The sequence below is a fragment of the Sphaeramia orbicularis genome, chromosome 24 (genome assembly GCF_902148855.1).
Source record: "Sphaeramia orbicularis chromosome 24, fSphaOr1.1, whole genome shotgun sequence".
NCBI lineage: Eukaryota > Metazoa > Chordata > Actinopteri > Kurtiformes > Apogonidae > Sphaeramia > Sphaeramia orbicularis.
The window spans coordinates 35,038,731-35,064,145 of NC_043979.1; the positions used below are offsets into that span (position 1 = coordinate 35,038,731).

Consider the following 25,415-nt stretch of genomic DNA (forward strand, 5'->3'; position numbering starts at 1 on the left):
AGCAGCCGTTTGTCCTTGTATAAGAAGACAAACATCCTCAGACTTCAGATTTGGATTACTCAAAATGTCCAGATCTCACACTCTCAAAAATATTAGCCAAACTGCGGATACAAAACAGGCTGCCATGCAAACAAAGCATTGTGACTGTCAGATCGCGGTGAGGTGATCTTCTTTCAAAGTGACTCTCACTGCCTGTGCCCTCCACCTCCTTTCCCTGTTGTAACCTTAGAGCCCAGAGGAGTGCCAGGTTACTGGGATTCTCTCTCTTTGGCGCCATGCTGTTTAGTGACCACACATATACTGTAAGTCCTGTGATTAAACTTGCTCTGTGTATGCGTGAATGTGTATGTGCGTACATTTTGCAAAACCCTCTCAAATGTCATTCAAAATTATTTTTCGTTTATCCACGGTGAAATACCACACAGGTGGAGTTTACTGCCCAGAAAACTTTAGAGATTTATCACGTACACAAATAAGTCAAGTTCCTCAATATAACAGTTGACCTGACAGTCTCTTAAAGATATAAGAATAAGAAAAAGGTGTTTGTCTTTCTTGTGATATGCAGCAGAGTATTAACAGATTTAAATGGCATTGACAGCAGGACTATCTATACTTTGCCTCGCCTTGAAATACAATCTCTCACCTCCATCCTCTACTTATTCTGATCGCGGATTCGTAGGCATCGCCGCTTCAAAGCTGGCTCCATGTCACCGGCGTTGGGTATGTTAGCAGGGCTCCGCAGGCTACCCTTGTCCCTGAGTTTGGGCAAGAGCAGCGGGGTGGTGGTCCCACCTGTCTTTGGCGTTGTGGGTAGGGCATAGGCATGGTCCTCATCAGGAACATGGGGGTCTTCTCCTACCTCTCCTACTACTGCTATGGGTTCTTCTGACTGACTGAGTGGGCCTTCAACCCGTACTGCACCAACAACTGAACACTTGTTCTCTTTGATAGCCTCCAGCTCAGTAATTGAGGGGTCAGGGGGTGGTGCTACTGCTGCTCGATGGGGTAAGGAGGAGTCCGGACTGGCTGGTGTGGATGATGAGGACAAACCGTTTGGACCATTTTCGTGAGATTTCAGTGCAGAGGGTGGGGCATCATAGGGATGACTGCTCCCTGTTGGGCTGGGAGGTGTGTGCGAACGTGGGGTGTTGGAGTCCTGGTGATGGTAGACAGTGTCATGAGAAGGGGACTGTGGTAGAGGGGGAGTGGGTCTGATAATGTCGTGGAGCCCTGATCTGGTACCCTGCCCAGTTCCTGGCTCCCCCAGCCCTGATAGGTCAACCACACCATTGGCACTGGGCTCTATCTTCACTTGGGTTCGCTGAAGAACCCTTTGAATGACGTGCCGCTCTGTCGACTGCTGCTGCTGCTGCTTATAGTCTGGCAGACCCTCCGACCCTGGACCAGAGCAGGGCGATTCATTGTACTGTGCTCTCGGGGAGGATGCGTCACTGTGGGGTGTGGATGATGGAGAAGGGAATGGCCTCTCTGATTTGACCCAATCCACATCCTTTGTGTTGGAGGCGCTGGGTGAGGGGAGACCCTGAGTCAACATTCCACCTAATTTGTTCACAACCAATCTGCTTTCCCCTTCGGACATCCCTGGTGATTGTGACCTGTTAGCTCTGGATCTACCCCTGTCTGCCCCCTCTGGCACTGGCTGGATAACCCCACCGTGACTTGGAGTCTCTAGAGGTGTCTTAGACGGAACTGGAATTGGGATAGGAATGGGTATGGGGACAGGAAGGGGGACAATGATGGGATAAGGCACCAGGACAGTGGGTTGGGGTAGAAGTGGACTAAAGGATGGAATACCATAGTTCATTATGGGAGGCATTGGGACAGGTCCTCTAGGCATCATGTTGAGAGGAGGCGAGTGCAAGCCCGGGAAGTAAGCTCCCGGAAAAGGATGCATCAGCCCAGGGGGATTCATGGAAGAGGAGGTGGGGGGCTGCAGGTGAGGGGAATGAGGTGGCCTGTGCATTGGGCTGGAAGGGGGACCTGGGTGTCTGGGAGGGTTGGTAAGGGGGCTTTTCAGACCCTGAGCATGAAGGGGAGGTCTGATAAAAGGCATGGGGATTTGAGGTACTGGCTGATGTTCCAAAGGTGGACGAGGAGGTGGGGGTGGGATCGGAGCAGGGTGGGGTGACACTTCCACAGCAGGGGGAGGTGGCGGCGGTTGAATGGGCCTGTCCAAGGTCCTCAACCCAGAGACAGGGACCTTGGAGGAAGAGGATAAAGATGCCTCTGAAGGGGAGATAGATGTTGATTCTGCCGATCCATGGACTGGTGCAGGACCCTTAGGAGAAAGATTTCTATGGCGGGCTTCTCCTGCATTGTTGCTGCTGTTCCAAGACTCCGGGGTGAGGAGCTTCTGCCCGGTCGAACCGCTGTCAGACCTCCCCTCTTGGCTGGTTCTTCCCGGGCTTGAGCTGGTGCTGGTGAGAGCTGCACGGGCTTCTCTGTAGAAAACATCCATCTTGTACTGATTCAGACATTTGGTGCTGCAGAACTGGAGTCTTTCCTCACCAGCTCCAAAGTCCAGGTACTCTTTAGTGTGGCGGACATGTTTGCACCAGTCACAGACCTGAGGTACAGGGGAGAGAGACTGTGGAGGGTCATTACAGTGTTAGAAAAGTGGGAGAACTGCAAGGTCCAAAATAATTTCCTGAATATATTATAATGCATGAAAATTCTATAAAAAACACTAAACCTGACGAAAACTAAACTACAAAAGCAGTGAGTGAATGCCAAATTCTGTTCAAGTCAATGTCCACCTCTCTCCTTCTACCACACAGGGGTCAAACATGCGGCCCGGGGGCCAAATCCGGCCCGCCAAAGGGTTCAATCTGGCCCCTGGGATGAATTTGTGAAATGCAAAAATTACACTGAAGATATTAACAATCAAGGATGTTAACATAATTTCAGGTCAATTCAATCTAAAGTGGATCAGACCAGTGAAATACTATCATAATAAACTATAAATAATGAAATTTGTCTTTTTGTTTTAATATAAAAAAAATAATAATAAAATTACACAAAAATTTTCACATTTACAGACTAGCCTTTTACAAAAAACATGAATATCTAAAATGTCTTAAGAGAAGTATGTGGAATTTTAATAATATTCTCCCTGTTATTCAATGTTTCATGTATTTGTAGATCCACTGTGATCTGTAAGTTGGGATTCACATGTATAAATGATAAACTAAGGTGTATTATTGTTAACATTGCACTTATTTTACTAAAGAATTTTCTGGTTGTTCATATTTGTTCATGTTATGTTCAAGTACAATTCATAGATGTAAACATTTTTATTACTGAATTTACTTTTTTCACTCAAAAGTTCTTATCCTATTATTTATATTATTTTACTGGTCCGGCCCACTTTAGATCATATTAGGCTGAATGTGGCCCCTGAACTAAAATGAGTTTGACACCCCTGTTCTACCACAAACAAATTATGGTCAGCTAAAGGTAATTTTAGTTACTATTCTAAGTTAGCCTGGGGCTCATCAGTATAAAGAAAACTAAATTAAAAAATAGTTCTACCCTCTGTCATTTTTTTATGAATATGCTCCAAAATTTTGAGGTTCATTGTGTCTTGACATCAAGTTTCATGAAAATCACGGCAGTAGTTGTGAATAACTCACATAGAGGGATCACATAGTAAAACCCCCAAAATGGAATAGATCAATATTATAATAAAATGTCCTGACTGATAATGTAACAACATGATATATACAGTATAACAACTTATAATATTGAGGATTAATAGAATCGATCTATCTGTATCTGTAATACTTTACATCAGGGGTGTCAAACTCATTTTAGTTCATGGGCCACATTAAGCCGAATTTGATCCGAAATGGGCCGGATGAGTGAAATAGTAACATAATAATATATAAATAATGTCAACTCCAAATTTCCTCTCTGTTTTAGAGTGAAAGAAGTTAAATTATGCAATGAAAATGTTTATATCTACCAACTATCCTTTAAAACATGGGTGTCAAACTCATATTAGTTCAGGGGATAAATTCAGCCCAATTTGATCTGCAGTGGGCCAGACCAGTGAAATAATAACATAATTATATATAAATAATGTCAACTCCAAACTTTCCTTACATGATGAATACGTTTACATCTATAAACTGTTCTTTAAAACAATGTGAATAACATGAACACCCTAAAATTTGTTAAGTAAATAAGTGCAATTTTAACAATATTCTGCCTCAGCTTATCAATGACATCATGTTCATTACAACTGACAGATCACAGTGGATCTACAAATACACTAAATATTCAGTGACAGGCAGAATATTATTAAAATTACACTTACATCTCTTCAGACATTTCAGGTTTTTCATATTTGTTCAGAATATTTACGTTTTCTGTTAAATTGTAGTTTGTTTTAGTGTAAATACAGGAAAATTACATGAAAATATTTACATTTACAAAAAGAAAAAATTGGAGTTGTAAGAATTTATAGGTTATTATGATAATATTTTTCCCAGTCTGTATGTGGAACCTGAACCAAATTTTCTGTGATCATCTTCAGTGTAATTTTTGCATTTCACAAATTCATCCCATGGGAATCTTTGGCGGGCCGCATTTGGCCCCCGGCCGCATGTTTGACACCCCTGCTTTACATTATTATTTATTCAATTTTCAATACTATATCCATGTTCAGTTCATATTATCATGTTATTATAATATCAGTCAGGGCATTTTACTACATTCCAAGTTTTATCGCATCTTCATTTAGGTTAAGTGCAAATTTCACTCTAATTTCAGGAACTTATTACATCATCAGCTGCTACAACACCTTTAAAGACATACACAGTAGATCCCCTTGCACAATGCAGGCACAATGTCTATTAAGCTGCTTAATTTTGTAATTTTATAGCATGAGTACACTAATACGTTACAGGTGAAAACAAAAGACACATTGAGAGTGTGGCCTTACTCGAACGTTGCTGTTTATCTTCAGCACCAGTCTGGGCGAGTCCTCTGTATGGGTGTGCTGGGGAGATCTCTCACCATGGAGGTCTTCATCTCTGGCCTGACAGGGGAAAACCACAGTGTGACATGACATGAACCACTGTGAAGCAGTTAGTAAGACCTCAGTTTGGCCTAGTTTTGATGGATTAATTCTCCACTTCATAGTGACATAGAGGCAGTTGCTCCTAAATCTAAATGCTATACAGGAATTATTCTGTGGTCATTAAACCAAATTTGATCTTCTTATATAACAAGTGCAGAAAATAGCCTCAAATGTTTGTCTTGTCATCAAGGTCAGAAGTAGTCTGTGCGTGGAACCCAAACCTAAATGTCAGTACAACAAAGGGAAATCACTGTGTTGTGAAACAGATATGATTGTACAAGAGAGAAAGGAGATAATGCAAGAGATGTATTGTCATATTATTAATGGCCTTGCCACTATTAATATAGGAAATTCCTCTTGATTCATGTAAGCTGATATGTTGTGGATCTAAGTGCTCCCCCATCTCTGTGACCCACTGAGTCGTGTTGAGTTACGAAACATGAGGCAGCTGAAGGTAAGGTATGCACTGAAAGTGGACACCTCGCCCCAGGCCTTCTGGCCTTCCCCTCAGACAAGCAGTGACAAGCCAATGGCAATGCCTTCCTCCCCGCCTTGGAAAAACTAGAGGGCTTGTTGCGCTCAGAGTCTGTTCAGCCCTCCTTTTTGTCTCTGTTGTCATGTGAATAAACCTACCACAGTATAAACAACAGAATGAAAGGTGATACAACTGCTTGTCACCCTGTACCTCTAAACATGCCATATCTACGTCCTAATAGAAGGTGAAAAATCACGGCAGTGTGCATCAGAGCGCTTCTCCGTAGTTGCCGCCTTCCTGTCCTCCCAACCAGATCCACTTAATGGTTGGTCCCTGCTCCATTAACATGAAACTGATACTAAGTGTCCTAGACAAACTTTGACCTCCCTTCCACCACTTCCACAGACTCCTCCATAACTAGAGAGTGTGTTCTCAGAGATGCCCCTGTTTCAATTCTTGAAAATAATCCATCAGTTATGGCCTCACACCATCAGGAGTGACCAAGCACCTAAATCTAGGTTTACCTGCCAGAAAGCATTTGGTTCATCTGAGGATGCAGAGCGATACAGTTGGCATATACATTATTGAAATACAGCACGGATGTGGGTATGCAGGCATATAGAATAGAACAGAATAGAATAGAATAGAACAGAACAGAATAGAATAGAATAGAATAGAATAGAATGCCTTTATTGTCACTATGCATATGTACAATGAGATTTAACCCTTAAGGGTCCACGGTCACTGCCTCATGACTGAATCACATGACATTATCAACACGTTGTAGCATCGGAAGTCGGTCACGTCGACCACTGGAGACAATTGCATTCGAAAGTGCGGACTTGAAACACTCTCCCACTTTTTAGTTAATGTTGATAGAGTAAATACAGCTGGAGATATGACGGTTTGAAACCGGAGAAAACAAATGAGAATAAAAGTATGAAAATGAGGTGGGGGGGTGTTCTATTTCTGACCATATCTCTGTCATTTTTTGTCCTTTTTCAAAACAGAAAAAAATGGCCAAATCTGCAGATTTTAATCCATAGACTGCATTAGCACTACAGGTAAGGGGGAGGATGACCCCCACCTGAACCAGATGCGGAAACTGGAGGAGGACTGGGGGTGGGCGAGTGGTGGTGGTGATGGGGGAAAACGCCTATGCAAAGATCTGCTTTTATGTCAAATATTTGTGTATAGTTTTAACTTATTCCAATTTTAATTTTATATACCTAATATTTGGAACCAATATTCACTTTTAAAGTCTTTGAAAAGGTTCGTTAAGCATCTTTGTGTTATTTCTGCAAGAAATTATATACATTTTTCAAATCGGATTTTATATTTTTGGTGTGTTTTTTTTTTACCTTTTGTGTTGATGTAGTAGGTTAAAGTGAAAAAGTAACAGACAGAAGAGATAGATGAAGTTGTGCTGACAAAAAAGATACCAAACATGGGTATAGTAAACATTTCTATATATAGTATATAAAGGCAAAATCAAAAGTACTGAAAAACAGCCAAAAAAGACTCAGACCCCTAAGAGTAAAGAGCACCTCCTTCAGTGTAAACATATACATAGAATAATAAAAAGCATAAAAACAATAGATTTCAATAATGTGTAATAATATGCTTAACCTGTTTAACCCTGACCATATTTTCAGGGGAAAAACACCTAAAAAGACATACCCAAAGTAAATGAAGAATTACTTCACAATAATAAGGTTCATATGGATGTTCTTGGTGTCTATGGACATTTAGAGACCTCACAGAATCTATTCCCATTGTCGAAAATATTGTATCTATTACTATGCCTGAGTAAACTGTAACAAACTAAAAGAGAAATTAGAATTTTTTATCCTCGCCTGTTTTTTTTTTCGGCTGGATTGACGATGATAAGTATAAATTAATTGTTCGTGTCGGAGATGAATATTAACCCTTTCATGCACGAATTATGAGAACCTTAATCAATTTTTTTCCTGAGTGTTTTTATTCCTCTTTAGGCATGAAAAAAAAACAATGACATTAAAAATTTTCTTCTGAAAAATAAATAATAATTTTAAAAATAACAATAATAATTTTAAAAAAATTTTAAAATACATAAAAAAATAATAGTGAAAAAAAAAAATCTTATGAACCTATTTTTCATGAAGTTGCAAAAATATCCACTCAGCTGGACACCACACGTTTAATTTTTGACACAGAGACATGTATTTACTGATAAATTGTGAGAAAACTATGGGGAGGGCTTGTGATTCTGGGGTTTTATGCTCAGGAGAGATCTACATAATGTTACCAATTCATGCCAGAAAAGATATGTAGTGTCTTGAAAGTTTAATAAAGATATGTGTAAAAAAACAACAACAATGAAAAGAACAACAAAATCCATGAATATACAAGAGAACAGCTGTAGAATAGCTGTCCACTGGAGTGACCAGTGTGCATGAAAGGGTTAATATAATTTTTTCAGGCCGCAGGCGGGCTGATAGGGCTAAAGGGGTTAAATGTGAAATAATGTACTACATAAAACACACGATAAACATTAAAAAAATGATGCATATTTATCCATCATTCATTAGTTTTACTTGTTTTTGTCCTGAGATTCTGTATTAGTCACCATTTTTGTAAAAGATCCCACTCTTAATTAAAAGTTTGAAGCATACAGGGTGGGGAAGCAAAATTTACAATTAACATTTAGTTGTTTTTTCTCAGCAGGCACTACGTCAATTGTTTTGAAAGCAAACATATATTGATGTCATAATCATACCTAACACTATTATCCATACCTTTTCAGAAACTTTTGCCCATATGAGTAATCAGGAAAGCAAACGTCAAAGAGTGTGTGATTTGCTGAATGCACTCGTCACACCAAAGGAGATTTCAAAAATAGTTGGAGTGTCCATAAAGACTGTTTATAATGGAAAGAAGAGAATGACTATGAGCAAAACTATTACGAGAAAGTCTGGAAGTGGAGGAAGCAACAAAAAACGTACCAAAGCTTTTATTAAAGCTCTCAAATCCAAAATCCTAAAGGATCCAACCAAATCCATGAGAAAAATGGCAATTGAACTTGAGGTAGACAACAAGACCGTTAGAAATGCAGTAAAATATGATTTGAAGTTAAAATCTTACACAAGAACACCAAAACACTTGTTGACGAAAGCAACAAATCCAACTTTAGCAGTTTTTGGGAGCCATGTTTATGGCCGCCTTCTAGCCCAGATCTAAACCCTCTGGATTCTGCTGTTTGGGGCGTTTTAGAACATGCTACCAATAGAACATCACACAGCAATGTCAACTTTCTTAACCCATAAAGACCCAACGCTACTTTTACGTCAGTTCCCAAATGAAATTCTCTCCATATCTAACCATTCTTAAATGATTTATCATCATTTATTTATGATACTATCCTCTGTATTGTGTATTGTATGTAAATCAGGTGTTTCCTGTATTTAATTTACTGATTATGTAGATGTTAACAAAAAATCTGATTAAAGTTGATCGTTATTATATCAAAAAACAGAAAAAACTCCAGAAAAAGTGACTTTTTCAGTAAAATATATCAATAACCGAACATAAACCAAGCATTTCCATCCACTGTCATTGATCCAACTCCATGGGTTTTACTGGTGAATCAATGTTATAGAAGATGACAGTGTTTCCATGGTAACTACGGAGCCTCTGAACGTCCAAATGGGTCATATCTGATGATCATGAAAAGATGACAAACTCCATTTTACACCAATTATTTACATGTATTGATAGAATTAGTGGATCTGCAGGTATTAAACAGTTTAGATCAGTAGATGGTTTTGGTCTGTGGTGGATGTTTGGGTCTTTATGGGTTAAAGATACTATTAAAGAAGAATGGGAGAAGTTGTCACTCGAATATTTGAGGAACACTTGCACAAATTTCAGGAAGCGTGTGAAGGCAGTTATTGAGAAAGAAGGAGGACACATAGAATAAAACCGTTTTCTATTATGTCAGTTTTCTTGTGGCAAAGAAATTCTCATGACTTTCAATAAACTAATTGGTCATACACTGTCTTTCAATTCCTGCCTCAAAATATTGTAAATTTTGCTTCCCCACCCTGTAAGTAGATGTTTTTGGCCACACTAAAATGTTTTTCTTACCTTATTTCGTTTGAAGTAAGCACGTCTGCAGGCAGCAAAACACTTCTCACTGCAGAAGCTCTTCAGCTCTGATCCCATACAGAGCGAGTAGCGTTTGACACCTTCCTTCTGGCACCAAACACAGACTATCTGCACATTCTGTACATCTTCCACTGAGAGGAGTAAAAGCACAAAAAGGATGGATGGAGGGAGTGAAAGTTATTCATGGCTGAGGTTTACGGCTGTTTATAACATCATTAATGGATAAAGACTGAGGCAGGAGCTAATAACAGAGGATTTAAAGAGTCGTATTAGATGTCTTTAGGGTTAATATCTGCCAACAGCTGACTGCGTTTCAGTCGACTGCATGTGTCACCCTTTTATCTCAAAAGATCTGAAGCTGATCCATAATCTAATCATTTAGAAATTTGGATAATTTCACTGTGTTAGTTAACAAATCCTGCATATTTAGTAGTAGAATGAAAAGAAGTGGTAAAATATATAAATCAATCTAAACGGAGCTCAGAGAGTTGTTGACCTTCAAGCGAAAAACATCTTTGTTTTTTCCGATGCTATGATTTCTTCACCGAAAGCGAAGTCTGCAAACACACAAGCAAGGACAGATTTTTTTTTTTTTGCAAAGTACATCGAAACTTCGGTTTAGAGATGAAATGATGACTAAGATTGAAGAGCGTACTTTCAGGTTTTGTTTACACGGGCCCATATTTGGGAAACCTGTTCCCACATGATTTACCAAATACCTCATTCTAAACTGTCATTCGCACCGATTTTTGCCGAAACTGTTACTTACGGTGGCCCAGAGGTGCAACAGCCCAAAAAATTATCCACGAAAAGAAGAAAAAAAAGACAACAGCCCAAAAAATTATCCACTATAAGAAAAAAAAAAGAGAACAGCCAAGAAAATTATCCACTAGCCCAAAAAAGTATCCACTATAAGAAAAAAATAGAACAGCCCAAAAAATTATCCACTATAAGAAGAAAATAGAACAGCCCAAAAAATTATCCACTGTAAAAAAAAAGAAAAATAGAACAGCCCCCCAAAACTTATGCGCTATAAGAAAAAAATTGAACAGCCCAAAAAATTACCCACTATAAGAAAAAAAAAGAGAACAGCCCAAAAAATTATCCACTATAAGAAAAAAATAGGACAGCCCAAAAAACTATCCACTCTAAGAAAAAATAGAACAGCCCCCAAATATGATCCACTATAAGAAAAAAAATAGAACAGCCCAAAAAATTATCCACTGTAAAAAAAAAAAAAAATAAAACAGCCCCCCAAAAATTATGCATTATAAGAAAAAAATTTAACGACCCAAAAAATTATCCGCTATAAGAAAAAAAAGAGAACAGCCCAAAAAATTATTCACTATAAGAAAAAAATAGAACAGCCCAAAAAACTATCCACTGTAACAAAAAATAGAACAGCCCCCCAAAAATTATCCACTATAAGAAAAAAATAGAACAGCCCCCCAAAAATTATGCACAATAAGAAAAAAAATAGAACAGCCCAAAATTATCCACTATTTTTAAATAACTTTATTTTTAGCGCACCAACCTCCACTTCTGGTGGGTTACTTCCTTAGCATTAGCCACATTAGCTGAAGGCCTTATAAATTTTCAGCCTTTGCTTTTATTTTTTGTGGTGGCCTTAATTTTAAAGCAAGAGACCTTTTGGGTAAACAGCAGCCCCTTAATTGAAAAGGTGGATGATGTTTTGTTGTTCTTATAGTGGATAATTTTTTGGGCTGTTCTCTTTTTTTTCTGATAATGGAATTTTTTTTGGGCTGTTGTCTTTGTTTTTTCTGATAATGGAAAATTTTTTTGAGCTGTTCTCTTTTTTTTTCTTATAGTGGAAAAAAATTTTGGGCTGTTCTGTCTTTTTTCTTAAAGTGGATATTTTTTTGGGCTGTTCTTGCTTTTTTTTTCTTATAGTGGATAATTTTTTTGGGCTGTTCTCTTTTTTTTTCTTATATGGAAAATTTTTTGGGCTGTTTCATCTCTGGGCCACCGTAGTTACTTCTTGACAGTTCCGACTTTGGAAAATGAGTACCGCACAGATCTATCGCTACTACATTAGACTGAAGTATAGAGTGGACTGGAATATCAGGTTGGTCTTTCTGCTTCCTCAAAACTGTAACTTGTAAGGCCTTCCGATGTGTACGATATAATGCACATGGGATAAAATTCTTCAAACTGCTAACTCAGGCTATTTGTTAGTTAATGCATACACCAATAACGCATTACTTTACAGCTGCAAAATCCATAATTACCTTTCAGCATATTAGAATTCAAGTGGTCTGAGAGTATCTGTTCCCTCCATGTGCTTTCAAGCTGTTGAAAATCTACTCCATAACACAGTTTTTTTGTCTAGTTATAGGCATTTTCAGACATGTAGGAGGGTTAAGGATGTGATTGACAGCTATAATTACCAAACACTGATCAGATTCTGTCTGGTCTATACTCTGTGACTTGACCTGCACGTTTGGGAAAGTGGTGTTCCATAATCACATGAAATGATATCAGGTCATGTGTGTTTATATTTAGTCTTTATATTTAGACCCAGAGGAGAAAGCTGCAAAAGGAAGGCATCTTTTTTTTTTTTTTTTTTTCCATGATTTTGGCTCCTGTAGCTTTAAAAAACAACTTCACACATGTGCACTTAGGCCATTTCTTTTTTTTTTTTCTTTGTACTATGATTATGAATACTACTTTGTTTGTTTACATATATGTGTATTTGTGTATAGTATTCTTTGTCTTATTTCCTACAGGTGTGATTGGCTATGTGTATAAGCTTGTTAATATCATTATTATTATCCATTTTTTTTAACTTACTTAATTAGTTTTTTTTCCTTTTCTTTTTCTTCCTTTCAGTGAGAATTACTGATACCTTTTTCTTTGCAAAAAAATAAATAAATAAAAGAGAACAGTGTGCTTTGGGCCATTGATGTCCTGTGTGGTATCTTGTGAGACTGTTCTGAACAAAAATTGGAATTAAAAAAAATACAATTTTTTTTTTTTTTACTTACTAATTTACTTTATTTACATTACTTGTTTTCTTTTTTTCAGTGGACATTATTGATACCTTTTTTTTCTTTGCAAAAAAAAAAAAAAAAAAAAGAACAGTGTGCTTTGCACCATTGATGTCCTGTGTAGTATCTTGTGAGACCGTTCTGAATAAAAATTGGAATTAAAAAAAATAAATAAATACATAATTTTTTTTACTTGCTTATTTACTTTATTTATATTACTTTTTTTTCTTCTTTTCAGTGAACATCACTGATACCTTTTTTTTCCTAGAGGTGTGATTAGCTATGTGTACAAGCTTGTTAATATCATTATTACAATAATTTTTTTTACTTACTTATTTACTTTTTTTTTCCCTTTTGTTTTTCTTCCTTTCAGTGAGCATTATTGATACCCTTTTTTCTTTGCAAAAAATAAAAGAAAGAGAACAGTGTGCTTTGTGCCATTGATGTCCTGTGTGGTATCATGTGAGACTGTTCTGAATAAAAATTGAATTAAAAAAAAAAAAAAAAACTTCACACATGTGCACTTAGGCCCCTTTTTGTCATTCTTTGTACTGTGATTATGAATACTACTTTGTGTGTATACATATATGTGTATTCATGTATTGTATTCTTTGTCTTATTTCCTACAGGTTTTTAATATCTTTATCATTATCCATGTTTTTTACTTAGTTATTTACTTTATTTATATTACTTTTTTCCTTTTCTTTTTCTTCATTGTTGATACCCTTTTATCTTTGCAAAAAAGAAAAAAAGAGATAGAAATCCCATTCAAATTTGAAAATGTATATTCGGGCTTGAGTTCAGATGCTCTGGGTTCATCTCACAAATATATATTTAATGTTCTATTGTTAGCAAGTAAGAAAGCACTCACCAGGAGATGGATGTCTACTGAAGCTCCTACACTCAAAAATTGGATAGCTGTGATCCACGAAAATTTTGTGATGGAAAAACTCACATTTTCTTTACAACTTGAACAAGAGAAATTTAAAAAAATGTTGGGCGCCTTGGATTTCATATATAACCTTAGCAAACCTGACTTTGACTGAACATAGAAGATGGTACTAACTCTCTTCCTTCAAGGTTTTTCGTTTTAAAATTTGGTTTGTGTTTTCTTTTCTGAGCTACTCTTATGTTCACAGTGGTCTTTTGTGTTTGAATTTTTTAATGCTAAATGTACATGTACACTGTTAGGCTCTTCTATGTTTTTTATTTTTATTATTATTATTATTGGGTTTTTTTTTATTTCTCTTTACATTATGATTAATGCGTGTATACATGTAAATGTATTTATGTACCCTTTTTTTTTGTTTATCTTGTCTCCTGAAGGTGTGGTTGGCTAGATGTACAGGCTTGTTGATGAAATTTTTTACTGTCCAATTTTTTTTTTTTTTTTTTTGTCTTGTCTCCTGAAGGTGTGGTTGGCTAGGTATACGGGCTTGTTGGTATAATTTTTTACTGTCCTTTTTTTTTTTTTTGTCTTGTATCCTGAAGGTGTGTTTGACTAGATGTACAGGCTTGTTGATAAAATTTTTTACTGCCCTTTTTTTTTTTTTTTTTTTTGTCTCCTGAAGGTGTGGTTGACTAGATGTACGGGCTTGTTGATATAATTTTTTTACTGTCCTTTTTTGATTTTTTTTTTTTTTTTTTTGGCATGTATCCTGAAGGTGTGGTTGGCTAGATGTATGGGCATATTGATGTCATTTTTTCCTATCTTTTTTTTTTTTTTCCTCTTTTCCTCCTTCTTTAAAAAAAAAAAAAAAAAGAATAGTGTACTTGTGGTTGATGTCATATATAATATTTTGTATGACTGTTCTGAATAAACATTTGAATAAAAAAAAAAGAAAAAAAACAGAACAGTGTGCTTTGTGCCATTGATCTCCTGTGTGGAATCTTATGAGACTGTTCTGAATAAAAATTTGAATTAAAAAAAAAATTACAGATGATGAGTAAATATGAAACTCCAACAGCACAAACCAAATGTATAAAATACAACAAATAATGTTCTTCTGTGCATCAGTCCTTTAACAGTACCTGCTGATGGCTTTATAAGGGGGACAATGACAGGGGCACTCTTGTGCTCTTTGGGCGTGGTCATGGAGGAACTTGTGGAGGAAGAGGAGGGTGAAGAGGATGGGACACTAGAGGAATCTCTCTCTCCACTCTTCATGGCCAGGACTGAGTGACTGACTTTAGAGTCCAGGCTCTTGGGTTTTGGCAACGAGTTCTCTGGAAGACATAAGCATAATTGGAATGACCGGGATTTGTAATGTAACACGATAGCATAAATCCACAGTGTGCTTTCCACGATACAGTAATGACTTTTGCATCCATTACAATGCCCTACACTGATTTTTAGTTCACACAGGTTGAGAAACAATGGGTGCAACTGAATGAATGAAACGTGAGAAGACGCAGGTACAGGAGATTATGTCTAGCAAATTTGTGCAATGACTCAATGTCTGCAATAAAAACCTGCAGAACCTGTCAGATAGTGTGTATTGGAGAAGATCGTACTAACGCTGAACTGTCGACACCTGCCCTCACCTTTTAGCACAGACACATGCTGACGCCGTTCTCTGTAGTTTCGGATCTCATTGGCCTCAGACTCTCTGAGATCTACCTTGTCATATCCGTACCATCCCAGGAGCTCATTCATGGTGCTTTCTGCAAAAGTCTGCAAGAGAGAAAAGAGGACAAGAAATCACTGATGCAATTTGATTTAAGCAGCAGTTTATATTTACTAAACGACACATGTAATTTACGTGCAGGACACTAATTTTGATCACTTACTTCGCAAAGAAATGCATACTTTTATTATGGAAGAATGACTCCCCTCCATCTTTTAAGATTTTCCATGATCAGTTGTCTTCTTTTTTTACCTTTAAAAAAACTGACTTCGGATAAATATACTGAACAACAAAAGAAACGCAAGTTTTGGTCGTTAATTTAGGCAAGAGCTCAGCTGTCCTGTTGAGTTGTCAACTGAGATACACATTACAATAAGTGAGTTGTAACCATTGGAGCGTGTGTTTGCAGGCAAACACGACCACGAGTGGTGTTGAGCACGTGTACAAAGTATCGGAGGTGCGGTACGTTTTGAGTGATATGGTAGTGGGAGCAACAAATGGGAGTGGCAATTCCCTTTGTTTATCCGGGGTCTATAAAAAGAAATGGTAAGATCCAAAAGTTACTGCATTACCACGATGCCTCGCCTTAACGATAATCTGAGAGAACGTGCCATTGGTATGCTTGATGCTAGTTTAACGTCTCGCAACGTTGCCAGACGTCTGCAAGTGCACGAGTCCACCATCAGTAGGCTGAGGACACGATTCCGTGACACAGGGACCACTCGGGACAGACCAAGATCCGGAAGACCACGTGTGACCACCCGTAATCAGGATCGCCATATTCACTTGGCCCATCTCCGTGACCGTCAACTCAGTGCTACAAGGACAGCAAGAGAGACCCACTGTAAATTTCACAGCTGGATATAAATATCTCATATGAAACCAATATTCATAATAAAACTCCCACATAAACCAATACCGAAACATACTTGCGTTTCTTTAGTTGTTCAGTATATAATCGTGGCCATCTCTTTAATGAATTTTGGTTGCCTTTACTCTCCAGTATGGAGAATGTTTGACTTTGTACGCTTTGAATACTGCCCAGTACTGCACTGTAAGCCCGGACTTTGTATTTTCTAAAATGCTTTAACCCTTTCATGCATAGTGGTCACTACAGTGGACATCTATTCTACAGCTGTTCTCTTGGTTTCTTTTTGCATATTATCTCCATGAAGTGAGTAATAACTAGTATTAGAGTATGATAAAATGTGAGAAAACATCAGATTAGCTGCATTAAAATGTTTTTATTTCATAGTTTCCACACAGTATATCACTTTCTCATGATGGGTTTTAAATACGTGTTTCTTTGCTTCAAAAATTAAACGCATGGTGTCCGGCTGAGTGGACATTTTTGTAACTCCATGAAAAACAGGTTCATAAAAAAATTTCAGTCGCATTGTTGTTTTAATGGATTCTGTTGGGTTTTTGTAAATTGGCTTAGAGTCTGGTTTTGACCATCTCTATATATAAAGTGTCATGAGATAACTTTTTGTTATACGAATAGAATATGATTGACTGAGTGATTTGATTGGTTTTCCCCTGTAAGCCGGTTTGGAAAAAAGCGTCTGCCAAATGCATAAATGTAAATGTTAATGTCTACAGAGTAATAAAAATACTTGGGACAAAAATCTCAACTAAGGTTCCCATAATTCATGCATGAAAGGGTTAATTACAATGTACTTAAATGATTTAAGTTTTATTACATTACTATAAAATGTTAAGTATATTCTACTAATTTGTAGACATAGTCGAAAGTACGAAAAAAGTTGAAGTTGAATGGATTTAAATCACTAAGTTTTAGTCATGACCACACCTTTTTATCTCCGTATTGCATTGTGGGTATTGGGCATGTTGTTGAAAATGTGTTCTTTTTCTGTGCAGGGGTTCAGCGGGGTTGTGGTGTTAGTGTTAATTTGGATTTCATGTGTGTATGGCAATGTTTATTGGCCTTTTTGTGTTTGTTTTTGTATTTTTGTGGAGCTGCACCATGAGTCAGAGCCATAGGAAGAACAATCGCATTCCTGTTCATCCAGTTTTGTTTCAGTTAGTGATGAGACTTTTGGCTCTTAAGGGAGAATCATCCATTCAGGAACAGGTTATTGAAAAGAGCCAATCAAAATGTTTGGCTCTTTCATGTTTTTTGCAGTCTTTTGAAATACCAGTGTTTTAATGACTGAATAGGCTACATGTGAGGATTGACATTATGTTTTAAAGGTGTTTAATTGGCGCGGCAGTAAATATTATCTTACCATAAAAAAGAATAGTTAGTTCAAATGTGTGGGCTAAATACATGACACGAGAGGTGACATTAGGCAAATGCTGGAATTTGACCAAAAACGTCACGGTACATTATGTGGACTAGTCTGTAGTCTAAAAATGAAGAAGAAAATAAAACATTTTCTTATGAAATAACATTTATTCTCCTCAAAACAACAACAATAAATGTGTATAAACATATGGAAAAACTGCACAAAACACAACACCGATTAATCACAACTGCAATTTCTTAAATACCTGAACTATAGTGCAATTCTCCTCAGAGCAAGAACAATAAATGTGTGTAAACAAACGGGAAAAAATTGCACAAAAAAATGAACGGCTCTTTACAAAGACTCGATTCCCGTCGTTCATTTCAAAGAGCCGTTCAAAAGATTCCATTTGTTCATGAACGTCACATCACTAGTTCTAGTATTATGGAAATCTTTAAGCCTTGCCAAACTAAAAGCACTTCCTGTACTGCCAGTTACATTAAGCTAACTTCCTGTCTAACTTCCATCCACATTACAATATGTTAAGTTGAATAATTATACAAAGCAATTTATATTGCAAAAGATTTTAATTCAAATCAACTTGGAATTGAGTCCAATGAACTGATGATATTAAGTCTAATGATTATACAAAGCAATTGACGTTGCAACAGATTTTAAGTTTAGTCATTTAGTGTGTTGGACTTAAAATAGCAATTCCATTCAAATCAAGCATTTAAGTTTAATACGCTCTAGTTTTCATTACTCATTATTTACATTTTTTAAGGCAAACGGTTTCCTCAAATTTTTTAAATAAACTCAGCCTATCCGGTCTTATAGTGTGCTGTTTATATTACAGCATGCATCACTATGCTCATGTTTATGTTGTTACCCTTATTACTGCTATTATTGTGATGATGATGATGATGATGATGATTATTTTATTTCATTTTAGTGTATTATTTATATATTTATTTTAATATATACATATTTTTTTTAGATTTAGACTTTTATATTTTTTGCCTGTTACTTTTGAGTGTGTTTGGTTGGTTTATTCCTTGAAGGGTGGGGGGTGGGAAGAGTGCACAAAGTTGAATTGCAAAAAGTAAGACCCAGTATCACTATGTTTGTGTTGTATCTGGATGATTTTCTTTTGTGAAATAAAAAGATATATATATAAAAAAAGGCTGCTCATTTTCCCTATTTCACAGACAAACTTACTGTATAAAAAAAAAAAAAAAAATCAAAAAAAAAAAAAAAAATCACTGATTAATGTTCTATGTAAACGGATAGGGTAACTTAGCCCCAGCTTGCCTTGCAAATGGGAAATTGTGACCGTGCATCATAAAGCTTGTTAGTGGAAATTTTTTATCCAATGTTAAACATAATCAGACCTTCCTTACTCTTGAATCAATGCGAGGGATTCTTTCTCTCCAACCCCCCCCAGCCCTGGTGGAGAAATGAATACGGGCACAGTGGAGTACAGTATGACGCTTTTTTCCATGATGTATTCAAGTTGTTTACTCTTGCTAAATCTGAGACGGAAAGGTTTAAAACTTAACACCAGTGTGAAATCTATGAATCATCCTTTGTTTATCTCTTTTAATTGGAAAAAAAGGGGGAGAAAAGAAAACTGTTTCCCCGCAGATGGGATGTGTGGTCCCTTTTTTTTTTTTTTTTTTTTTATTACGACCAGATGAAAAAAAAAAAAAAAACACAAAGGTCTCTCTCTTTATCCACCCACCTCTCGCTCTGTGGCTTTTGGGAGAACCGGATTGGAGGAGAAACCTGATCCGGAACGGGCAGAAATCAGAGCGGGACACCCTACACCACAGCGAGGTCCCACGGTTCTCGGAAATGCCCCGCTCCTCTCCCTTCTTCTCTCTCCAATGTCCACCACTCTCTCTTTTTTTCTCTCTCTCCAGCTTTCTCCGTCCCTCCCCTTGCCTCTGTGTCTCTCCTCTGCCTCTCTTCTATACCCCCCCTCCCTCCATCCTCCATCCTCACCATCCACCCCTCCACCTCTCCACCCCCAGCACCTTCCAGCCCTGACACCCGACACAGCTCTTCCTCTCAGGTTTCACCCTTTTCCAGCTCAGCCAGTCTGCTGTGGTGGTGGTGGTGGTGGTGGTGGTGTTGTAGTGCTGTAGTACTGACTGCACATTCTTTCCCCTACTTTCCTCACTCCGACCTCTTGCTCTGCACTAGGGCCTCAAAGAAATAGATCTCTCCCTTGCTTGCTCACTTTTCTGCTGTCTGTGTGTGTGTGTTTCAAAGAGTGTGTGGGTTGAGTGCAAGCAGTGGTATCATATCCAGCTAAATATGCCTAACGATGATTAAAGTTAAGTATCCGGTGTCTGGTGCTGCACACGGGTCTGACGTGGAGGGAGTAGTTTTGAATGTGGTGTTGAAACAGATGTATTACAGAGACAACACTGGGACCGGACCTCAGCTGAGTTAGAAATCAGCTTTTCCTTTCGCCTTCCTGTGTTTCTTTTCAAAATTTGACTCATTTTAAAGGTGAACATCTGTCAGATTTACACTTGACTGTGCTCTCCAAAAATTATTATACACTGATATTAATATTAACTCTTCTATATCCACCTAACTCCACGTCATGCACTGTAAGCCCGGACTTTGTATTTACTAAAATGTTTTAATTACAATGTACTTAAGTTTCATTACATTACTATAAAATGTTAAGTATATTCTACTAATTTGTAGACATAGCCGAAAGTACGAAAAAGTTTAAGTTGAATGGATTCAAATCACTAGGTTTTAGTCATGACCACACCTTTTTATCTCTGCATTGCATTGTGGGTATTGGGCATGTTGTTGAAAATGTGTTCTTTTTCTGTGCAGGGGTTCAGCAGGGTTGTGGTGTTAGTGTTAATTTGGATTTAATGTGTGTATGGCAGTGTTTATTGGCCTTTTTGTGTTTGTTTTTGTATTTTTGTAGAGCTGAACCATGAGTCAGAACCATAGATTGAACAATGGATTTCCTGTTCCGCTGTATTCATCCATATTTGATGTACATATTTATGCCTTGCCAAATTAAAAGCATTTCCTGTACTGGCAAATTACAGCAAAATAACTTCTTGTCTAACTTCCACCCATGCTACAATATGTTGACTTGAGTAGTTATACAAAGTAACTTACTTTGCAAAAGATTTCAATTCAAATCAACTTGGAATTGAATACAATTAGCTGATGATATTAAATTAATAATTATACAAAGCAACTGACATTGCAACAAATTTTAAGTTAAATTAACTTGGCATTTAGTGTGTTGGACATAAAATAACATTTCCATTCAAATCAAGCATTTCAGTTTAATACACTCAAGTTTTCATTACTCATTACTTATATTTTTTTAGGCAGCCGGTTTACTCAAATTTTTTAAGTAAACTCAACTTACCCGGTTTTACAGTGTGTAATCTTTCTGTGTTTTTATGTTTTTATGCTGATATGTTTTTATGTGATAGGTAGAAAACACAGCTTGTCTTTTAAGTCTACTTCTTTTCTAATCTAAGTTATTCACAGCTGGCATATCAGATTTGTACTCAGCTTTTAAAGGAAGCTTATACGATTTTTAAGTTGTACTAACTTAACATACTTCTTTGTTAAGTTAAAGGCAGAAATGTCTGTTCAAAATTGATATGTTCTTAAGTTAAGATTGTTTTCCTTGTTTTTCATTTAGACCAACTTAATAAAATAACTTATCAACTGATTTAAATGTGTACATGTAACAAACTTAATTTTTTAAACAGAGAAAGCTCTTGATTTTAAGTTTAACTTACTAACCCCATGAATCATTTTTTGGAGTGTACTTATACTCTGCATTTATTTATTTATTGAGTGTTGATGTGGTATGGCTGTGTTTGTGGAGCGGTGACCGCATTTTGTATTCGGAATTTCCCCTAGGGCAGGGGTGTCAAACATGCGGCCCGGGGGCCAAAACCAGCCCACCAAAGGGTCCAATCCGGCCCGCGGGATCAATTAATGAAATGCAAAAACTACATAGAAGATATTAACAATCAAGGATGTTAAAATACTTTTAGTTCAATTCCATCTAAAGTGGGTCAGACCAGTAAAATACTATCATAATAAACTATAAATAACGAAAACCATATATTTTTCTTTGTTTTAGTGTAAAAAAAAGTAAAATTACACAAAAATGTTAACATTTACAGACTAGCTTTTTACAAAAAATTTGAAAAACCTGAACAAATATGAACAACCTGAAATGTCTTAAGAGAAATCAGTGCAATTTTACCAATATTCTGTCTGTTATTAAATGTTTTATGCGTTTGTAGATCCACTGTGATCTGTAAGTTATAGTGTACATGTGGAAATGATAAACTGAAGCATAATATTGTTAAAATTACACTTATTTTTTCAGTTTGTTCATATTATTCACATCTTTTGAAAGGACAGTTTGTAGATGTAAACAGTTTCATCATGTAAATTTACTTTTTTCGCTCTAAAACAGAGAAAAGTTTGGAGTTAACATTATTTATATATTTTTATGTTAGTATTTTACTGGTTCGGACCACTTCAGATTAAATTTAGCTGAATGTGGCCCCTGAACTAAAATGAGTTTGACACCCCTGCCCTAGGGAATTAACAAAGTAGATCTATCTATCTATCTATCTATCTATCTATCTATCTATCTATCTATCTATCTATCTATCTATCTATCTATCTATCTATCTATCTATCTATCTATCTATCTATCTATCTGTCTGTTTTCTTGTTAACGAAAGACATGCATTTTCTTTTTTCTTTTTTTTTTTTTTTACCCGCCCCTCCACTTCCCACAATGTTGTTTTTGTTTCTTTTTGGCAGTTCAGACAAACATCTGCTTTGTGAGAGTGACAAGCCATATCCCAAACCACAGAGAGAGTTGCAGCCAAAGGCAACAAACCAGGGTCCGACCCTGAGATTCAGCCCAGGCAGGCTTACATCAAGCAGGGATAACGTTTCACATGTTTTGATTAAAATTAGTTAAGTTGTAATACTACACCTCCCCTGGATATCAAACACTACAATCCAAACCACTTACACAACAAGAGCACATTTCCTCTCTCACGGAAAAGCCAGAATCAACCCCCAAAAAAACTTGCTTGTCTTTCTAGATTTCTCAGCTCCTGCTTGAAGGAGCCTCAGATATATATCCTTTAACCACCACAAGTCCACAGTCTCAAATAGCCAGTGTCCAAACCCAAACAAAGCAGACAATCCATGGATTAGTTTCCATGCAGTAATAGGCTCACAATGGTGGGAGGGTGTCTGTCAAGTCTGTAACTGTGTTTTAACTAATTATTGCCTGTGCCTGTCCTCTTAAAGGACATATCTGTGGACACTTCTGATGAATGTGTCATATTTACATCCTCTAACCCAGACAGCAAAATCATTATGGCTTAAATCTGACCCAAAACTGGCATGCCATTTTGGCAAAGTTCTGGGCGGATGTTTGGCCCAAAATAGCCAAGCCAAACTCAAACCAGAAGGAAGCCAAAATTCACCCAAAACTAATTGCGAACTTCCAAAATATAGCTATAATTGTCCCAGAAAAGCCCCAAATCCTCCAGCCAAAAAGTAGCCAAAACTGACCCAAAGAGAGGCCAAAATTCACCCCGAATTTGTGTTGATCATGCTTTTAAAATGAAGTGGGCTTTTATTCTGCGTAGAAATTCCCGCTCTTTGCACAGTGTTTTAGCTTTACAGAAATTTGCCAAAACACAACCAAAACACATCCATATATGGAATAAGATGTTGCCACTCTTTAGGGGTCAAGTCACGCACCTATTGACTTTGAATCAAAAAATTAGAATTGAGATAATGATTTCAAACTTTTTGTAGTTCAATAGTGTAACATCTTAAGTTTCTAAATCCGTTAAATTTTTTTGCCAAAAATGGATTTTCAAGAAAATTACGGAACTTTTTAGATGAACTAAATTCAGTCCCTCGGAAAGTTCTCTAAGAATGAGTAACAACATTAATTATCATTGCTATAATTTGAAATCTCAATCATAATCATATATTTCTATTTTCTGTATAGTTTCATGAGCTTTTACACACCCTTATGGCTGAGTTATGGCATATGTGTGGTTAACCAAAAGACTGGGCAAAGAGCCGGATCAAGTATAGGGATGGTATGGCATGTTTATGGCAAGCCAGAAGATTGACTAAAGAGTGGAAACATCTTATTCCATATAAGGATGTGTTTTGGCATATTTCTGTAAAGTCAAAACACTGTGCAAACAGTGGGAATTTCTACCCAGAAGAAAACCCACTTCATTTTAAAAGCATGATCAACACAAATTTGGGGTGAATTTTGGCCTCCTTTTGGCCTCTCTTTGGGTCAGTTTTGGCTACTTTTTGGCTGGATTTGGGGCTTTTCTGGGACAATTATGGCTATATTTTGGAAGTCCGCACTTAGTTTTGGGTGAATTTTGGCTTCCTTCTGGTTTGATTTTGGCTTGGCTATTTTGGGCCATTTAGGGCCCAAACATCCGCCCAGAACTTTGCCAAAATGACATGCCAATTTTGGTCCAGATTTAAGCCATAATGATTTTGCTATCTGGTATGCCTCCATATCTATTATGGGTCACCTTAATCATACCATAGTTAAACCTACAGGTTTTCATAATGCCAAAAGAAAGCCAAAAATGCCAAATGTATGCCATAATACTGCCAAAATATAAGTTTTACTTGTACTTATCTGTTTTTCCGCCAGTAGAGTACAAACTTAAAAATCTGAGGAAGGTGATTTAAATGATATAAATATCCTCTGCAATTGGGCAAACCTCAGCAAGTGTGCGCACCGCAGGGACGGGGAAGAAGTGACGCACATCTGGATCTCCGCTGGACATAAGAGTGTGTGCGTCCGGCCACAGCTGGCCTGACATGGCGTCACTGAAAGGAAAGGCAAAGGCCAACCTCTGCACTGGGATCATCTACAATTAAAAACACGCATCTGTCTTCCTCTCACGCTCTCATTTGGAGTTTAATCTCATATTATTAATATTTATGATATTTTGTCGTCTTGTTGTGGTGCAAACTGAACATTCTGTCCTCAAACATACAACAAATTATCTTTTTTATGACTAACAGGAGTATTTATTAAACAGTGTTTGATTATTCTCTGCATTGATTTGTGCGCAGTTGACTTTCACTGCCCTCAGTCTGGAGACGCAACGTGAGGAACTCTCCCCCCAACACCCTCAGCACCCCCCACCCCCCAGTCAACAACAAACCCAAATATTGATCAGTATTGCATCCAAACTCCGTCTCCTCACCTTCATCTCCTGGTTGATCTCCCTCTTCACAGGGTGCGCGGGTTTCCTGCTGCGTTTATTTTCCGGTGGTCTCCCTTTCTCCATCTCTGGCATAGTCCTGGTCTGGCTGGATCCGATCCGGATCAAGTGTTGAGTGTCACTTGGAGACTTTTAACGGAGTAGCTCAGAGTGAAAGCTGTCACTCCCGGTGACAGCGGCTGTCATTCCCGGACGTCCGAGTCCCTCATCTGGGCTTCGCACCATCCGCGTCCACTGAACATGCGTGTGCGCTCCGGGGCTGGAGGCTCCGACCGCTGCGGAACAACACACACTCTGTGTGTTCACCACAGACAAGTGTCCCACACTGCCCATGCACGGCTTCCTGCACACACTTTCAAAATACAGGTTGTTCTGGGCAAAGGCGACCTGTATTTACTCAGTAATACAGAAAAAGCAGAAGGCAAAGCGGAAAAGTACAGATGGAAGCCTTCTGCAGATGTTTATGAGGTTAAATGGAAGGACAGGT

At 37.5% G+C, this 25,415-nt stretch overlaps 1 protein-coding gene across 2 annotated transcripts in view; it reads right to left on the reverse strand.

The window, feature by feature from the left end:
- Window positions 1-25,203, reverse strand: part of LOC115415159 (sine oculis-binding protein homolog) — a 29,177-nt gene extending 3,974 nt beyond the window's left edge. Inside the window, exons 1-6 of one of the 2 annotated variants that reach the window (XM_030128636.1) lie at window positions 24,911-25,203; window positions 15,278-15,407; window positions 14,765-14,959; window positions 9,705-9,856; window positions 4,967-5,062; window positions 644-2,587 (exon numbers count right to left, since the gene is read on the reverse strand). In XM_030128636.1, the coding sequence (XP_029984496.1) occupies window positions 653-2,587; window positions 4,967-5,062; window positions 9,705-9,856; window positions 14,765-14,959; window positions 15,278-15,407; window positions 24,911-25,003 (2,601 nt within the window). In that variant the 5' untranslated portion in view covers window positions 25,004-25,203 and the 3' untranslated portion in view covers window positions 644-652. Of the gene's footprint in view, window positions 1-643; window positions 2,609-4,966; window positions 5,063-9,704; window positions 9,857-14,764; window positions 14,960-15,277; window positions 15,408-24,910 lie in introns of both variants that reach the window. The other variant, XM_030128634.1, reaches the window with a different exon arrangement.
- Window positions 25,204-25,415: the final 212 nt, after the last annotated feature.